General features: G+C 32.4%; 1 protein-coding gene across 1 annotated transcript in view; it reads right to left on the reverse strand.

Moving 5' to 3' along the window:
* Nucleotides 1–1,013: 1,013 nt before the first annotated feature.
* Nucleotides 1,014–14,459, reverse strand: part of LOC112003248 (1-aminocyclopropane-1-carboxylate oxidase homolog 1) — a gene marked incomplete at its 5' end in the record, with an annotated part of 16,120 nt that continues 2,674 nt past the window's right edge. Inside the window, 1 exon segment of the mRNA XM_065773864.1 lies at nt 1,014–1,507. Within this exon segment, the coding sequence (XP_065629936.1) occupies nt 1,259–1,507 (249 nt within the window). The 3' untranslated portion in view covers nt 1,014–1,258.

Here is a 14,459-nt window from a genome sequence, read left to right on the forward strand (position 1 = left end):
CGTGACCATTCAAAATGGGGAAAAGAAATTATGAAGCAATAAAGAGATTAAGGGTCCATTTGGTTCCCGTAAAATATTTTCCGGAAAATACCTATTTTTCGGAAATGCTATTTTCCGAAAAAGAAAAATATTTTCAAGTATTTGGTTGTATTATGAAAATTGTTGTGGAAAATATTTTCATGTGTTTGGTTCTATTAAGAAAATGTTATTTTCCTACAATTTTTTCACATTTTCTTAGCATCCAAACAAATTTTATTACAAAAAATTTCAACATCACAGCCAATTCAACAACAAATTCCGACAGCAAATTCCGGCAATAACAACACAACAACAACAACAGCAAATTCCGGCAACAACAACAACAACAACAACAACAATCAGTTCATAAAAATTAAAAAAAAAAAAAAAAAAAAAAAAAAANTATTTATTTGTATAAATTGACCATTGATATTGAAAGCAACTAAGATGAATTTCAAATGTTTACATGACTTGTAATTTGTATTACTTTGATGGCTTTCTCTCTTATAGTTTATGAACCATCCCTTTCATGGGTTGTTTACCAACGTTGTGTCGCATTCTTTGGTCATAAATCATATTGATTCTCTTATATTTTATAATTTATGAACATTAGTAGCAGACTTATGCAACGTGTAGAAAAATATAATATAATTTTTTTTTTAAGTTTTATATAATGGAACATATAATGTACTTTGTATTCAACAACAATAGATAGTGCATATATATATATATATAAAGTAATTTAAAAAAAGATTTAAATTACATAATAATAGTATTTTTTTTATTAAAATGGAGAAAATTTACTTTTTTTTTTTTGTAATATACTATAATTGATTGACTAATTTGAACATATCCAAGAATTTTTTTTTTTTTTTTTGGTTTAAATGTATACTGCCATTTCATGGAACACATGTAACATGTTACATTAAGTTTAGAATTGTAGTATTTGTTTTCTCAAATATAAGTATAATTCCTATATTTTTGCAGCGTGCATGTTATATTAAGTTTATAATTTCCTATATTAGTGTGTTTATTTGCTGCGGAATGCAAACTTTAAATAAATATACAACCCAACTGTAGGCACATTCTCAAGGTTCAGAGACGCAATCATACAGACACACACATGCACAATACTTGGAACAACACAAACCAACTCATGTGATTGATTGGTTTGGGGGACTTCTGAAAATTTAATGTCTAATTGCAGATACTTCAGGCATAAATTTCTTCCTTCCAAGACTCAGAGTCTGAAATGATCAAGTACAGAGTTGCCGAATCCTTTGAAAGCATATTCCTTCTCCGATGTTTCCCTGTATAAAGGAGGATTGTCATCTGATAACAACTCTTTTATTGGACCATAAAGCCGATTGATTGGCTGCATCTGCTTCTGGATATGATTGCTGAAGAAGCATGCCACTGATATTCTAGGGCCTACTTGGTTGGCCAGGACTCTATGTGTCGCACTTATGAACTTGTCATTTGAGATAAGCTGCACCAAAACAATGCTGTTACATTCACATGTTTTATATTTGTCCCAGATTTTGTATTAGCTGCATTATCAAGATGGTAAAGTAGATCCCAAATTAGGCAATATAAGGGTCATAGAAGCTTCAAAAAAATTTCATTCTTTACTTTTGCATGTTTCCCAAGCATTGGAACTTGTTTTTGTTGTCGAAAAAGACAGATAGAAAGATATGAAATTGTAGAATGATATAACAGGTTTCGAGTGGATATTGTTAGTTTCCCTGTCCTTCAATGTCTCAGAACATCTTGGAAATCAAACAATATGTGGAAGTTATGTGAGAAGTTCATTAAAAATAAATATATAGCCATATAGGTGTCACATACAAAACTCATATTAATCATCTTTATTTGATAGGTACCTCATATTAATCAAATTCAAACGTCATAGCAAAGACAGTTTATGGGAGTAATTGGGAATCATTTCATACTTCTTAATAGATTGTTTCTTGTATGATGTGTAGCTGTACTTGCCTGAAAAAGGTCCCCAAGATTAACCACTAAAGCCCTCACTGGAGGGATATCAACCCACTGATTTTGGTAAAGGGTTGTAGGCCTCCAATTTGGTCTTGTAGAAGAATAGTGAAGAAATCATCTGAGTGCTCTGGTCCCATTGTTCGTTAGGCTCAGGGCATGCTGGAAGTAGTACAGACAAAGGTGTGTCCTGCAGCACAGCCCATCTCAAGATGATTAGTTGAGCCCAGCCGCTCGGATAGAACTCCAAGAGGGTAAGTCCCAGCCTCTTTACTGCTCTGAATAATGATTAAAGTCCCTGCAGTTTGTTTAATTAGAAAGCTATGCAATGGATAGATATACAAACAATTATTCCACTTCAAATTTTCACCATATATGTTGTATCTGAAGGATGCCTTCTCAGGAGTTGCTTAATTCACCTTACTTAGCATAAGGAAACACACATCAACTGCTATGTTATAATCATGTGGCTACTGTTGCACATCCTATTTATTTTTATTTCAAAAAATCATCCATCTAAAATTGGAGAGCCCAATTTTGTGCAAGGAGATATTGTTTAGTTGATGGGAAAATTTTATGGATTAGACTAAGTGTCAATTTTTACACTTTTTATCAGAACAAAGGTTATAATATGATAATTTTTTATTGGCTAAAATGCAAATTGAACCCTCTAAGTTAGATTGAAACTTATTTCAGACCTCTAACTTACTTTCATTCAATTAAATCCTCTAAATTTCAAAATTATTCAATTCAAGTCTTTTGTTCAATTCCGTTATAATACCTTGGGAAGAAAAAACTGTCTTGGCAATTTATTTCTCAAAATTCTCACGGAGATTTTTGTTTTCTTCAAAATTCATCACTCACTTTTATCAAAAAAAAGTTGGAGTGAAACTCTGGAAAGGATCTCTAATCGTCCTTCTATCTTCCTCCAAAAAAAAAAAAAAAAAAAAAAAAAACAACAACAACAATAACAATCAAACTTAAAAAAAAATAAATAAATAAAAATAAAAATAAAAAAAACTGAGAGATCGAGGAAGAGGAAGTGATAGGTCTTGGTCGACGACGATCGACGGCGCGGCGCGGTGCGACTCGCCAATGCAAAGAGCGCTAGATTCTGGGTTCGACGGAGATCGACGATCGATGGCGTGGCGCGGTGCGATCGAAGGTGCGACTCGATCTGCTCGTTGCGGTGAGGCGATGGGGACTGGGTTCGTGGGTTCATGGTCGTTGGCAATGGGCTCTGGGCTTGGATCGGTGGTTCGTGGGTTCGTGGCCGCCGGTGATGGGCGTTGGGCTTGGATCGGCGATGGGCGCTGGGCTCTCTCTTTCTTTCTCTCTCTCTCTCTTCGTGCTCTCTGTTTCTCAGTTTTCCGGAAAATAGGATTTGAAGTGAAAATAGAAAGGGAATTGGTTTTCACCTTTGACCACTGGTCAACTGAAATCAATTTCCGGAAAATTGATTTTTCGTGTGCAACCAAACACCTATAATTACAGAAAAGCATTTCCGAAAATGCTTTTCACCCAAAACGAACGCAGCCTAAGAAAATAGGGAAAAGAAAGGGATAAACTACACTTTTTGTTCCTAACGTTTGTCCTATATGTCAAAATGGTCCTAACATTTTAAAATTGTCTATTTATCCCCTAACATGTTGGTATTGTGTCAAAATAGTCCATGTCATTAGTGATTGATGGAAAAAACTGATATGACTAATGGTGTTATTAAAATCTTTATTTTTATGCCACCTAAGTAGCCACACATATGCTGCCACATGTTTTAAGTTTTAAAAAATAAAATAATATATTTGAAATTAGTTTATTATAGACTAAAATTCGATTTTGTTTTCTTTCTTTCATTTTCTTTTCTTTGCTTTCTGCGAAACCAAACAAGAGTTAAAATCCCAGAATTCAAAGCTCAAAAAAATTCAAACTAAAAAATGGTTCAGTACCACACATTAGATTGAGTTGGAACACTATTTGCTCCTTTCCCCAAAATTTCAAACAGTAAAATAGTCCTATTATAAATTATAATTAATGAACAAAAGGAAATCATATTCCCTAATAAGCCAATCATCACGTCAATCTCTTTATTTCTTACTCAAATAAAATATCAGACCCCACTCCCCTCTTTCCCCGTCTCTCTCTCTCACTCTCTCTCTCTCTGTAACGCCCCAGCCCTTAAAAAATATTTATATATAAAACAAAAAAATTAAAACAATAAAGGAGAAGAAGAGAAGAGAAAGTCATATTTTTCCTTTTTTATGGCTCACATTTGCCCCACCTACCCCATCATTCAACACCACCTCTGTTATTTTTTTTGGGCGAAGTTTATGGGAAAATTTTATAGGAAAAACTAAGACTCACTCATCTCTATTATTTAAATTAAAAAATTCGTAATCTTTTGGTGGGTTTATATGCTTTGGCTAGATGTTCTTTTAATCTAAGTTTTGATAATGATATTCACGTGATTTATGAGCTTTAGAAGTGATATTAATGTGTTTATATGTATGGGTTTTGTCTTGGTAGATTTATTTGATGAGTGGGTTTATGGTTTTTACAATGGTGGCTATTTAAGGTTTGTTATGGTGGAAATTTAGGTGTTTTGAGTTATATCATGTGAGAGTTGGTAAATCTAATTTTCCATTACTATTGAGTTTATTTGGAGCTAGTTGAAAATGTAAAATTCTTGTCTTGGTAGATATTGTGATTTTGTTTCATGGGTCTCTCTTGATGATGATGTGTAAATCTTATGGGAGTTATTAATAAATTGTTAAGATTTTAGCATGAGGGAGATGATCTTGAATGGGTTAATTTTATAAATTGGAGTCTATGCCTTGTGAATTAAATTATTGGGTAACTTTTGAAGTGGGATACATTACTTGTGAGGTTAATTACTTAGGCTTGCCTAATTAATTGCTTATTTAGCAATCTTTAATTCATAGCTAGATGCAATGTCAAGCCTTATGCTTCTCATGATAGGTTTGCTTGGTATTGTTTATATTCTAGCTAATCTCCTTTGGAGCTTGGGAATTTAGGCTTTTGTGGGTTGCGAGGTAAGTAGCTTTTTAATGGGATTTTTTGAAAATAACCATGTTGCATGAAATGTTATTTTTGGGTTAAACGCATTTTGGAAAATTGTTTATGGACACTATATTTGCCTAAAAACTATTGTGTTGTAACCTTAATGTATATGATTATTTATGAAAAGTGCACCATATTTGGTATTGCATTAGGGAAATGCATGAGTTGTTAGTATGGAGAATATAAGCATTGTTGATTTAATCTTTTGATGATGGATTTTAGGAAATTATTGCATTGTTTGCAATTTCTAAAGATGCTTTATCTTGAACTATGTTATTTGGGAAGTTAATAGAAAATCTTTTTGACAAGAAATGGTTTTGAAGGCTTTGAGAACTTTGTGAATATCTTAGGTATTCAAATATTTTATGAAACTATGTGGAAATGAACTACGTATTTTGAATTAAATTTAATTTGTGACCTTTTTATGTTCTACCCATGTGCTATGACATGTGATTACCTAGCTAAATACTATAATCTGTGTGACATTGGTATCTTAGCGCCCGTCTTTGTGATGGTTATTGAGTTCCGCCTTGTGACAACATATTAGTTCCGTCTTTGTGATGGGATATTTAGTTCCGGCTGTGTGTCGGAGATTAGTTCCGTCTTTTTGACGGCATTGTCATGTGGCCTTGGGTTTGGAATTGTATTGTTATTGCTCACAGAATGTAGTATGTAATTTCATGCCAACATTTTGAGAAGCTTTGTGTCGCATCATTTTAATCATTCTTGTCATATTATTATTGGAAATGGTTTTGTAGAATTTATTTGGAAATTCCCAAATTATAACATGCTTTGTAAATTATTCATCATCATAAAACTTGCATTTCCCCTATGCCCATTAATTATGTTACTTACTAGGCTTTGTCTCATCCCATTCTTTTACAAACTTTTTTAGAGTATGTAATAATAATTTTGAGACAAGTTTTTGTGGCTAGCAATAGTTAGACTAACTACTAGTGGAGGCTAGACTTTTGTGATGATAATCTTTAGATGATGTACATCTTAGAGTAGGCTTGACTCATTCTTTTGTATCTAATAGTGGTCATGACTTTTATTCCCACTTTTGGGACAAGCTAATGATATGTAATTATATTTATTTAAACCTCTATTCTTTTGTGGCCAATGGTTTTTGTAATTATTGCATAGAACTTTGATTTACTTTGGGAGTATCTTTAATGAAATTATTATGAAAATTCTTGATGTTGGTACTTGGTATGAATTATTTGGACTGAATTGTCAAAAAGGAAAAATTTACAAGTACCTTTGGGTTGTATTTCTCATGCTTTGGACCCTTTTGGGTTTGTGGCATGACACACACACACACACACACACACACTCTCTCTCTCTCTCTCTCTCTCTCTCTCTCTCTCTCTCTCTCTCTCTCTCTCTCTCTCTCTCTCTCNTTTTGAAAATAACCATGTTGCATGAAATGTTATTTTTGGGTTAAACGCATTTTGGAAAATTGTTTATGGACACTATATTTGCCTAAAAACTATTGTGTTGTAACCTTAATGTATATGATTATTTATGAAAAGTGCACCATATTTGGTATTGCATTAGGGAAATGCATGAGTTGTTAGTATGGAGAATATAAGCATTGTTGATTTAATCTTTTGATGATGGATTTTAGGAAATTATTGCATTGTTTGCAATTTCTAAAGATGCTTTATCTTGAACTATGTTATTTGGGAAGTTAATAGAAAATCTTTTTGACAAGAAATGGTTTTGAAGGCTTTGAGAACTTTGTGAATATCTTAGGTATTCAAATATTTTATGAAACTATGTGGAAATGAACTACGTATTTTGAATTAAATTTAATTTGTGACCTTTTTATGTTCTACCCATGTGCTATGACATGTGATTACCTAGCTAAATACTATAATCTGTGTGACATTGGTATCTTAGCGCCCGTCTTTGTGATGGTTATTGAGTTCCGCCTTGTGACAACATATTAGTTCCGTCTTTGTGATGGGATATTTAGTTCCGGCTGTGTGTCGGAGATTAGTTCCGTCTTTTTGACGGCATTGTCATGTGGCCTTGGGTTTGGAATTGTATTGTTATTGCTCACAGAATGTAGTATGTAATTTCATGCCAACATTTTGAGAAGCTTTGTGTCGCATCATTTTAATCATTCTTGTCATATTATTATTGGAAATGGTTTTGTAGAATTTATTTGGAAATTCCCAAATTATAACATGCTTTGTAAATTATTCATCATCATAAAACTTGCATTTCCCCTATGCCCATTAATTATGTTACTTACTAGGCTTTGTCTCATCCCATTCTTTTACAAACTTTTTTAGAGTATGTAATAATAATTTTGAGACAAGTTTTTGTGGCTAGCAATAGTTAGACTAACTACTAGTGGAGGCTAGACTTTTGTGATGATAATCTTTAGATGATGTACATCTTAGAGTAGGCTTGACTCATTCTTTTGTATCTAATAGTGGTCATGACTTTTATTCCCACTTTTGGGACAAGCTAATGATATGTAATTATATTTATTTAAACCTCTATTCTTTTGTGGCCAATGGTTTTTGTAATTATTGCATAGAACTTTGATTTACTTTGGGAGTATCTTTAATGAAATTATTATGAAAATTCTTGATGTTGGTACTTGGTATGAATTATTTGGACTGAATTGTCAAAAAGGAAAAATTTACAAGTACCTTTGGGTTGTATTTCTCATGCTTTGGACCCTTTTGGGTTTGTGGCATGACACACACACACACACACACACACACTCTCTCTCTCTCTCTCTCTCTCTCTCTCTCTCTCTCTCTCTCTCTCTCTCTCTCTCTCTCTCTCTCAATGCAGAGATATTGTGCTTTGAAGCTGCAACTCTTCAAATTGAAGTTCATCCTCATGCTTGTGCTAGTCCTTGTTTGGTGGATTAATTGAAGAAAATTTGTGGTGTTTTGGAATAGCAAGCAATTTGGGGTTGACTGTGTACCTTATTTGGAGTTTCATTTTTGTATTCAATTGATAAAAGGAATAATATTTTTATGTAAGAATGAGGATTTTATAATGACTTCTCTAAGCTCCAAAGAATTTTTTTTTTTCCTTGTTGTGTTGCCGAAAAAACGTGGGAAACAGGAAGGAAACTGAGTTTTGAATACTAGTTTTTAATCTATTTGGTTCTCGAGAAAGCAAAGGAAAGAAAATGAAGAAAAGAAAGTTTCACATTTGTTCAAAATAAACAAATTCCTAATCTTTTATTTTATTTTTTAAAACTAAAGACATGTGGTAGCATACGTGGCTACTTAGGTGGCATAGAATAAATATTTGAATAATACCATTAGCCACGTTAGCTTTTTTCATTCACCACTTAATGGCATGGACTATTTAACATAATATCGAAATATTAGAGACTAAACTGACATATTTGAAGCATTAAAAATTATTTGGACATATAAGACAAACATTAGGAACCAAAATTCTAATTTACCAAAATAAAATAGATAAAACGAAGAAAGTAAGAGAAGAAAGATGATCTTAAGGGAATTGGGAAGAGGCAAAAAAGGAGAGAAAAAAAAAATGAAGGGTGACTATGCATGAAACCTGATTGGTTGGAGAACATATGGGTCGGTGAGTAGAAACTTATGATTTCCTTTTCTTCTTTTTTCTTGTTTTTTTACTTAATTTAGTCAACATATAATTATAAAAACTAGAAAGTGAAAAAACAAAAAACAAAAACAAAAGTTTGAAAAACTTGTTTTATTGAAGATACCAATGGCGGGGGGAAAATAATCTTTGTCGTGGTGTGGTGTCAATGCCATGAACCAGACACTTTTATTTTCATTTTTTAATATAAAGCTTCTTTAGATATACTTTATTGATATAATAGTGGTAAAATGAATTTTATAGTTAAAGTCTGTTTAGTTCATGATATCGGGTGTTTGGATTTCAGTTTCCATCACCTATAACTCTGTTTCCATCACCCATAATCAAAATGGTGGATCCACAAGTTGATTAGATATGTTTTCAAGACTCAAGAGGGCTAGATGACTCAAATTCTTCTCACCTTCCTGTTGATGTAACTATTGAATTATATAATATATATATATATATAAATTGTTTAATTTCAAAAGTTGACATGACTTGTATCCTTGTAAACTGTAAAGTACGTACGTAATTATGATGATTTATTTTCATCAAAAAATTATGATAATTTATTGGAATGGTACATAGTATACTATACAATGAGAAAAATTTCCAATTATACAATGATTAGTTCATGCGTAATGGATTTCATTATTCATAAAGGTAAAATCATATTTGTAAAGTTTTTAATATGTCAACAATGGTATGTGTAGTGTTAGTACAACTTTTAATGTTGAGCCGACGCCGAAGTGATGACTTTGTTCAATATTTACTTTTGAAGTGAAATTTTTGGAATTGTCTGAATGTGCTTTGAGTTTTTATTTTGTTTTTGTTTTTTCCTTTTGTTCAGTCAATTGTCTTTGGGCTGGATTTTGTTGAAGCAATTCCAATTTAAGTGATTGTATGAATGTGCATGACATTCAATGTTGGCATCAAAAATAATGAGTATGGACGCCTAGCTTTTATTGAGGTGATGTGTAACTCATTTAGTTATTGTAATTTGCAATTTGTATTATTTGATGGCTTTCTTTTTCTTTTTTTTGGTAAGAGGATAATGCATTAAACAATTAAAAGCCTCTAAACCAAAGGCAACACAACCAATCAAACAGAGTTCCAGCAGTATCTAAACTCAACAAAAATACAACATCAGTGAGGGAATCAAAAAAATGGTAAATCCTGGTCCATGAGCTCTCCCTGCGAGCCAATGCATTAGCGCAATTTGATGGCTTTCTCTATTATAAGTTATGAACCATCTCTTCGTAAGTTGCTTACCCACATTGTGTCACATGCGCGCTTTGGTTGTAAATCATATTATAACCTTATCTCTTATAATTTATAAGTCATCTCTTCCATAGGTTTCATACCCACATTGTGTCACATGCTTTGGTTGTTAATCATATTGGTTCAGTTAGCCTCTTTACGTGATATGAATAACTTATTATAATAACCTTGATAGTCTATTAATTAAAACTCCATGCAAATGGATATTTTTCTTTTTCACCACTTACAACATGTCACAGCAAAATTGTTGCACAAAGTGTATGATCTTATATATATATATATATATATTTTTCCTAATGAAAAGCACATTCTCTTTTTGGTAACCAAAAAAAAAAAAAAAAGAGGTAAAAAATCTCAACTCAAAGATCTGCCCTAGTAATTATTTATTTTATAAAAACAAGATATATATGCCCTAGTACTTTGTAAAGCTTGATATATTAAATGAAGTTTTATAAGGAAAAATAAGGCTTCCCATACTCTTTGCATTGGATAGGATATGGAGGTGTCACATGGTCAGGGGCAGTGGCACTTGAACGTCAAGGTGGTCAAAGGACCACCCTGACCTGAATTTTTTTCAATATATAATAATTTAAAATTTTATATTTGTTTACCCTTTAAAAAAAATTTGGGAACACCATTAGTTTTTTTTATGCTAATAAAATTAAACTTTACTCCATAATTTGTTTTACTTAACAATATATTGGGGCTTTCAAGCAAAAAGAAACCCAAAAAAAAAATTTTGAACTAAAATATGGAAAAAAAAAGAAAAGAAAAAAAAAAGGATTATATCATAGCAGGCCCAAACGCCCAATAGACCCCAAGAAAAAAGTCCAAAATCAATCTCTTTTATTAGATTGTGTAATTTATATTTCTTAAGAAACATCCTATAAAAAATTCTTGGAGCCATCACTGCACATGATTATTTTAGGATGTGTGTTGTGAACATGCCGTCTCCAATGTTTGCAAGCCAATACTATAAGCATTCTGCAATAATTTTTAAAGTAAACTAGCACGAAAGGTCCGTTTAGATAGAATTTATTTTTCTGAAACTGAAAACTGAAAGCACTGTAGTAAAATAATTTTTTTAAAATGTGAATAGTGCCGTGAGATCAATTTTTAATGAAAAAGTTACTAAAAAGTAAAATTTATGTGTCTGTAAACACTGCACAAGTGCACTGTTTACGAAAAAAAAAAGTCAGCAAGTGCGGCTAAAAAAAAACAAAACAAAACAAAAGGCTGAAACACATTGAAAGAAAAACGTGGACGTAATAAGCTGAATCCAAACCCTGCCTAATTCGGAAAAATAGCAAAAACCTCCATAAATTTTTTTTTTTTTTTATACCAAAAAAGGGAGAAAGCAACCCAACATATTACACAACAGTTGGATTAAACCAGCAACAGTTAAGAGGCATTTGACATGCCAAGTTAGCAACTGACCAAACAGAATTAACAACAAGCTTAGGCACTAAATACACATCATAGCAAAGTCCATTTTGGTTAAAAAAATCTAAATCAGCTAGCCTGATCTATTGCAGCCAGTTTGAGGTCTTCCTGTGCTGAAGTAGATGGACTAAATGCCTGCTGGTACCTAGAAACAAAATATAATGGAAACCATGGTTTTTAGCTTTGAGCGCAGCTTCTACCATAGCATCCAACACCGCCCCACCTGTTGTATCTGCTACATTACTATTTACACCATAGAACAAGCTATCTCCCTGCCTAGTTATAGCTTCATAAGTATAAGACCATCGTTTTTGCTTCCTACTCCTAGCTCCAACAATTTTAACTATCAGTTGCCACTGCCCTGAGGATGAGTAGTGGTTTGGTTGAGGTCTTCTTGGCTGTGCTAGTGTGGTTTGGTTGGTCAAGGAAAGCCTCTTTGTACCTGCAAGCCATAGATTGAGAAATTAAAATCACACTCATAGGATTAGGATGTAAACCATTATAGAGCACCCTGTTCCTGTGTAACCAGATATGCCATAGAGTTGTAAAAATTGCTTGTAAATAAGCCATAGAAGAAGTCTCCCTGGATTTGAACTTGATGACAATAGTGGATAGCCATTGCTGGACACTTAAATTCCTAAAATCAGTGGCATGTACAACCAAGGTTGATCCGTGCCAACAAGCCCTGGTAAAGGGGCAGAGGAGAAAGAGATGAGTTGAGGATTCAACATCAGAATTACAAAGGGGACAAGTTGTTTGGGTTGGAATGCCTTTGTTGTTCAAATTAAGGAGAGTTGGCAATCTGTCCTGGATAAGTTTCCAAACAAAAGTATTGATTTTCAAAGGTACTTTGACTCCCCAAATCAGATTCCACACATTTTGGTTTCCATGAATATTCCCAGAAGAATGGGAATCTTGCATAATAATCTCATAGGCTCTTTTGACATTGTAATTACCATTAGCCTTATTGGAAGACATCCAAATCAACTTGTCCTGCATATTATGAGTTTTAGGTAAGGGAACTTGAAAGATTTGTTTGCTCAAAGGAAAGGGGTATAGGGTTCGAACCAAATCAGCTTTCCAAGTTTTGGAATTGTGATCAATAAGATCCCCCACTGTACCTGTTTGTAGTTCAGGATGATGCAAGTTACCATGAGAACAAGGAAACCATTTTGGATGAGTAAGTGGTATATTGAATCCATTACCAACTCTCCACTGCCCCTCCCTAAGTCTAAAATCTCCCTGCTTTACAATATTCTTCCAACACCAAGAATGATGAGACTTTGGAGTGTATTCTTGTAATGAACAATTTGGGTGGTATTTAGCCTTAAAAGTCCTTGCCAGCAAAGAGTTAGGATTATGGTACAAATTCCAATATTGTTTTGCAAGCATAGCATGGTTCATGGGACCAAACTTTTTAATACCAAGACCTCCTTTCCTCTTGGGTTGACAGATTTTTTCCCAATTCAAAAGGTGAAGTTTTTTCTCACCTTGCTCATGCCCCCACCGAAAAGCTCTAATAATGGTATCCATCTCATTACACACCTGATCAGGAACCTTGAAACATGAGAACGTGTATAAAGGTAAGGATTGAAGCACTGAGGATATGAGAGTTGTTCTCCCTGCTTGTGATAATAATCTAGCCTTCCAACCCTGCAATTTGGACTGGAGTTTTTCAACCAAGAAGTGGAAATTAGCTATTCTATCCATAAATTATTAGTTACACTTGATAGATTAGGTCAATCTTTCGGTAGTCCCACCCACCAAAATAAAAATTCCCACGTGTTTTATTTGAATTAATCTGTTATATATATATATATATATATGAATATATATTTTTTAATAATTACGTGGCTTAGTCACATCATCTCCTACCTTTGTCAACATTATTTGGCCATAAAGGTGACAAAACCACAAGATCCCATCCAAAAAATAATAATAATAAGGTGACAAGAAATTGTGGGTTTCTTCGTCTTCTTCTCGCATCAATTATACTTTTTAGCTTTTTAGCATGCTAGGACAAAGTGGTCAAGTATATTTTTGATTCTTAAAGTTTAAAAATGAAAATTTAAATTTTTTATTTTGCTTCTTCATGCATATTTTATCTGTTTTCCTATTGACAGTTGTGTTTTAAAATTTTCATTTTCTTGAAGGACCAAACAAAAAAATGTATCTAACAACAAAATAAAAAATCAATCAAACATGAAATGTCAAAATGAAAATTTATAAATGTAAAGGGCCAAAATAAAAATAATATCATGCATATTTTAAAGACCAAAAGTGCACTTTCATTTTTTCTTATTTTATGCGCTTTAATGTCAATTATATGTGTAATTTTATTGTTCAAAAAGATTTTCAAGTTATGCTGTCTTCATTTTTTTTCCTTTTTTAAAAAAGATTTTGGTTTGTACCTTTTTACACTAAAATTGGGTTTCATCATGTACTTTTATTTTTGTCCAAAATATGAAAAGACTCTTGAGATTTGGTCAATTGCAAACATAGCCCCCCCCCCCCCTCTCTCTCTCTCTCTCTCTCTCTCTCTCTATATATATATATATATATATATTTATTTATTTGTATAAATTGACCATTGATATTGAAAGCAACTAAGATGAATTTCAAATGTTTACATGACTTGTAATTTGTATTACTTTGATGGCTTTCTCTCTTATAGTTTATGAACCATCCCTTTCATGGGTTGTTTACCAACGTTGTGTCGCATTCTTTGGTCATAAATCATATTGATTCTCTTATATTTTATAATTTATGAACATTAGTAGCAGACTTATGCAACGTGTAGAAAAATATAATATAATTTTTTTTTTAAGTTTTATATAATGGAACATATAATGTACTTTGTATTCAACAACAATAGATAGTGCATATATATATATATATAAAGTAATTTAAAAAAAGATTTAAATTACATAATAATAGTATTTTTTTATTAAAATGGAGAAAATTTACTTTTTTTTTTTTGTAATATACTATAATTGATTGACTAATTTGAACATATCCAAGAATTTTTTTTTTTTTTTTTT

This window comes from Quercus suber, unplaced genomic scaffold, assembly GCF_002906115.3.
Source record: "Quercus suber isolate HL8 unplaced genomic scaffold, Cork oak 2.0 scaffold_82, whole genome shotgun sequence".
Taxonomy (NCBI): Eukaryota; Viridiplantae; Streptophyta; class Magnoliopsida; order Fagales; family Fagaceae; genus Quercus; species Quercus suber.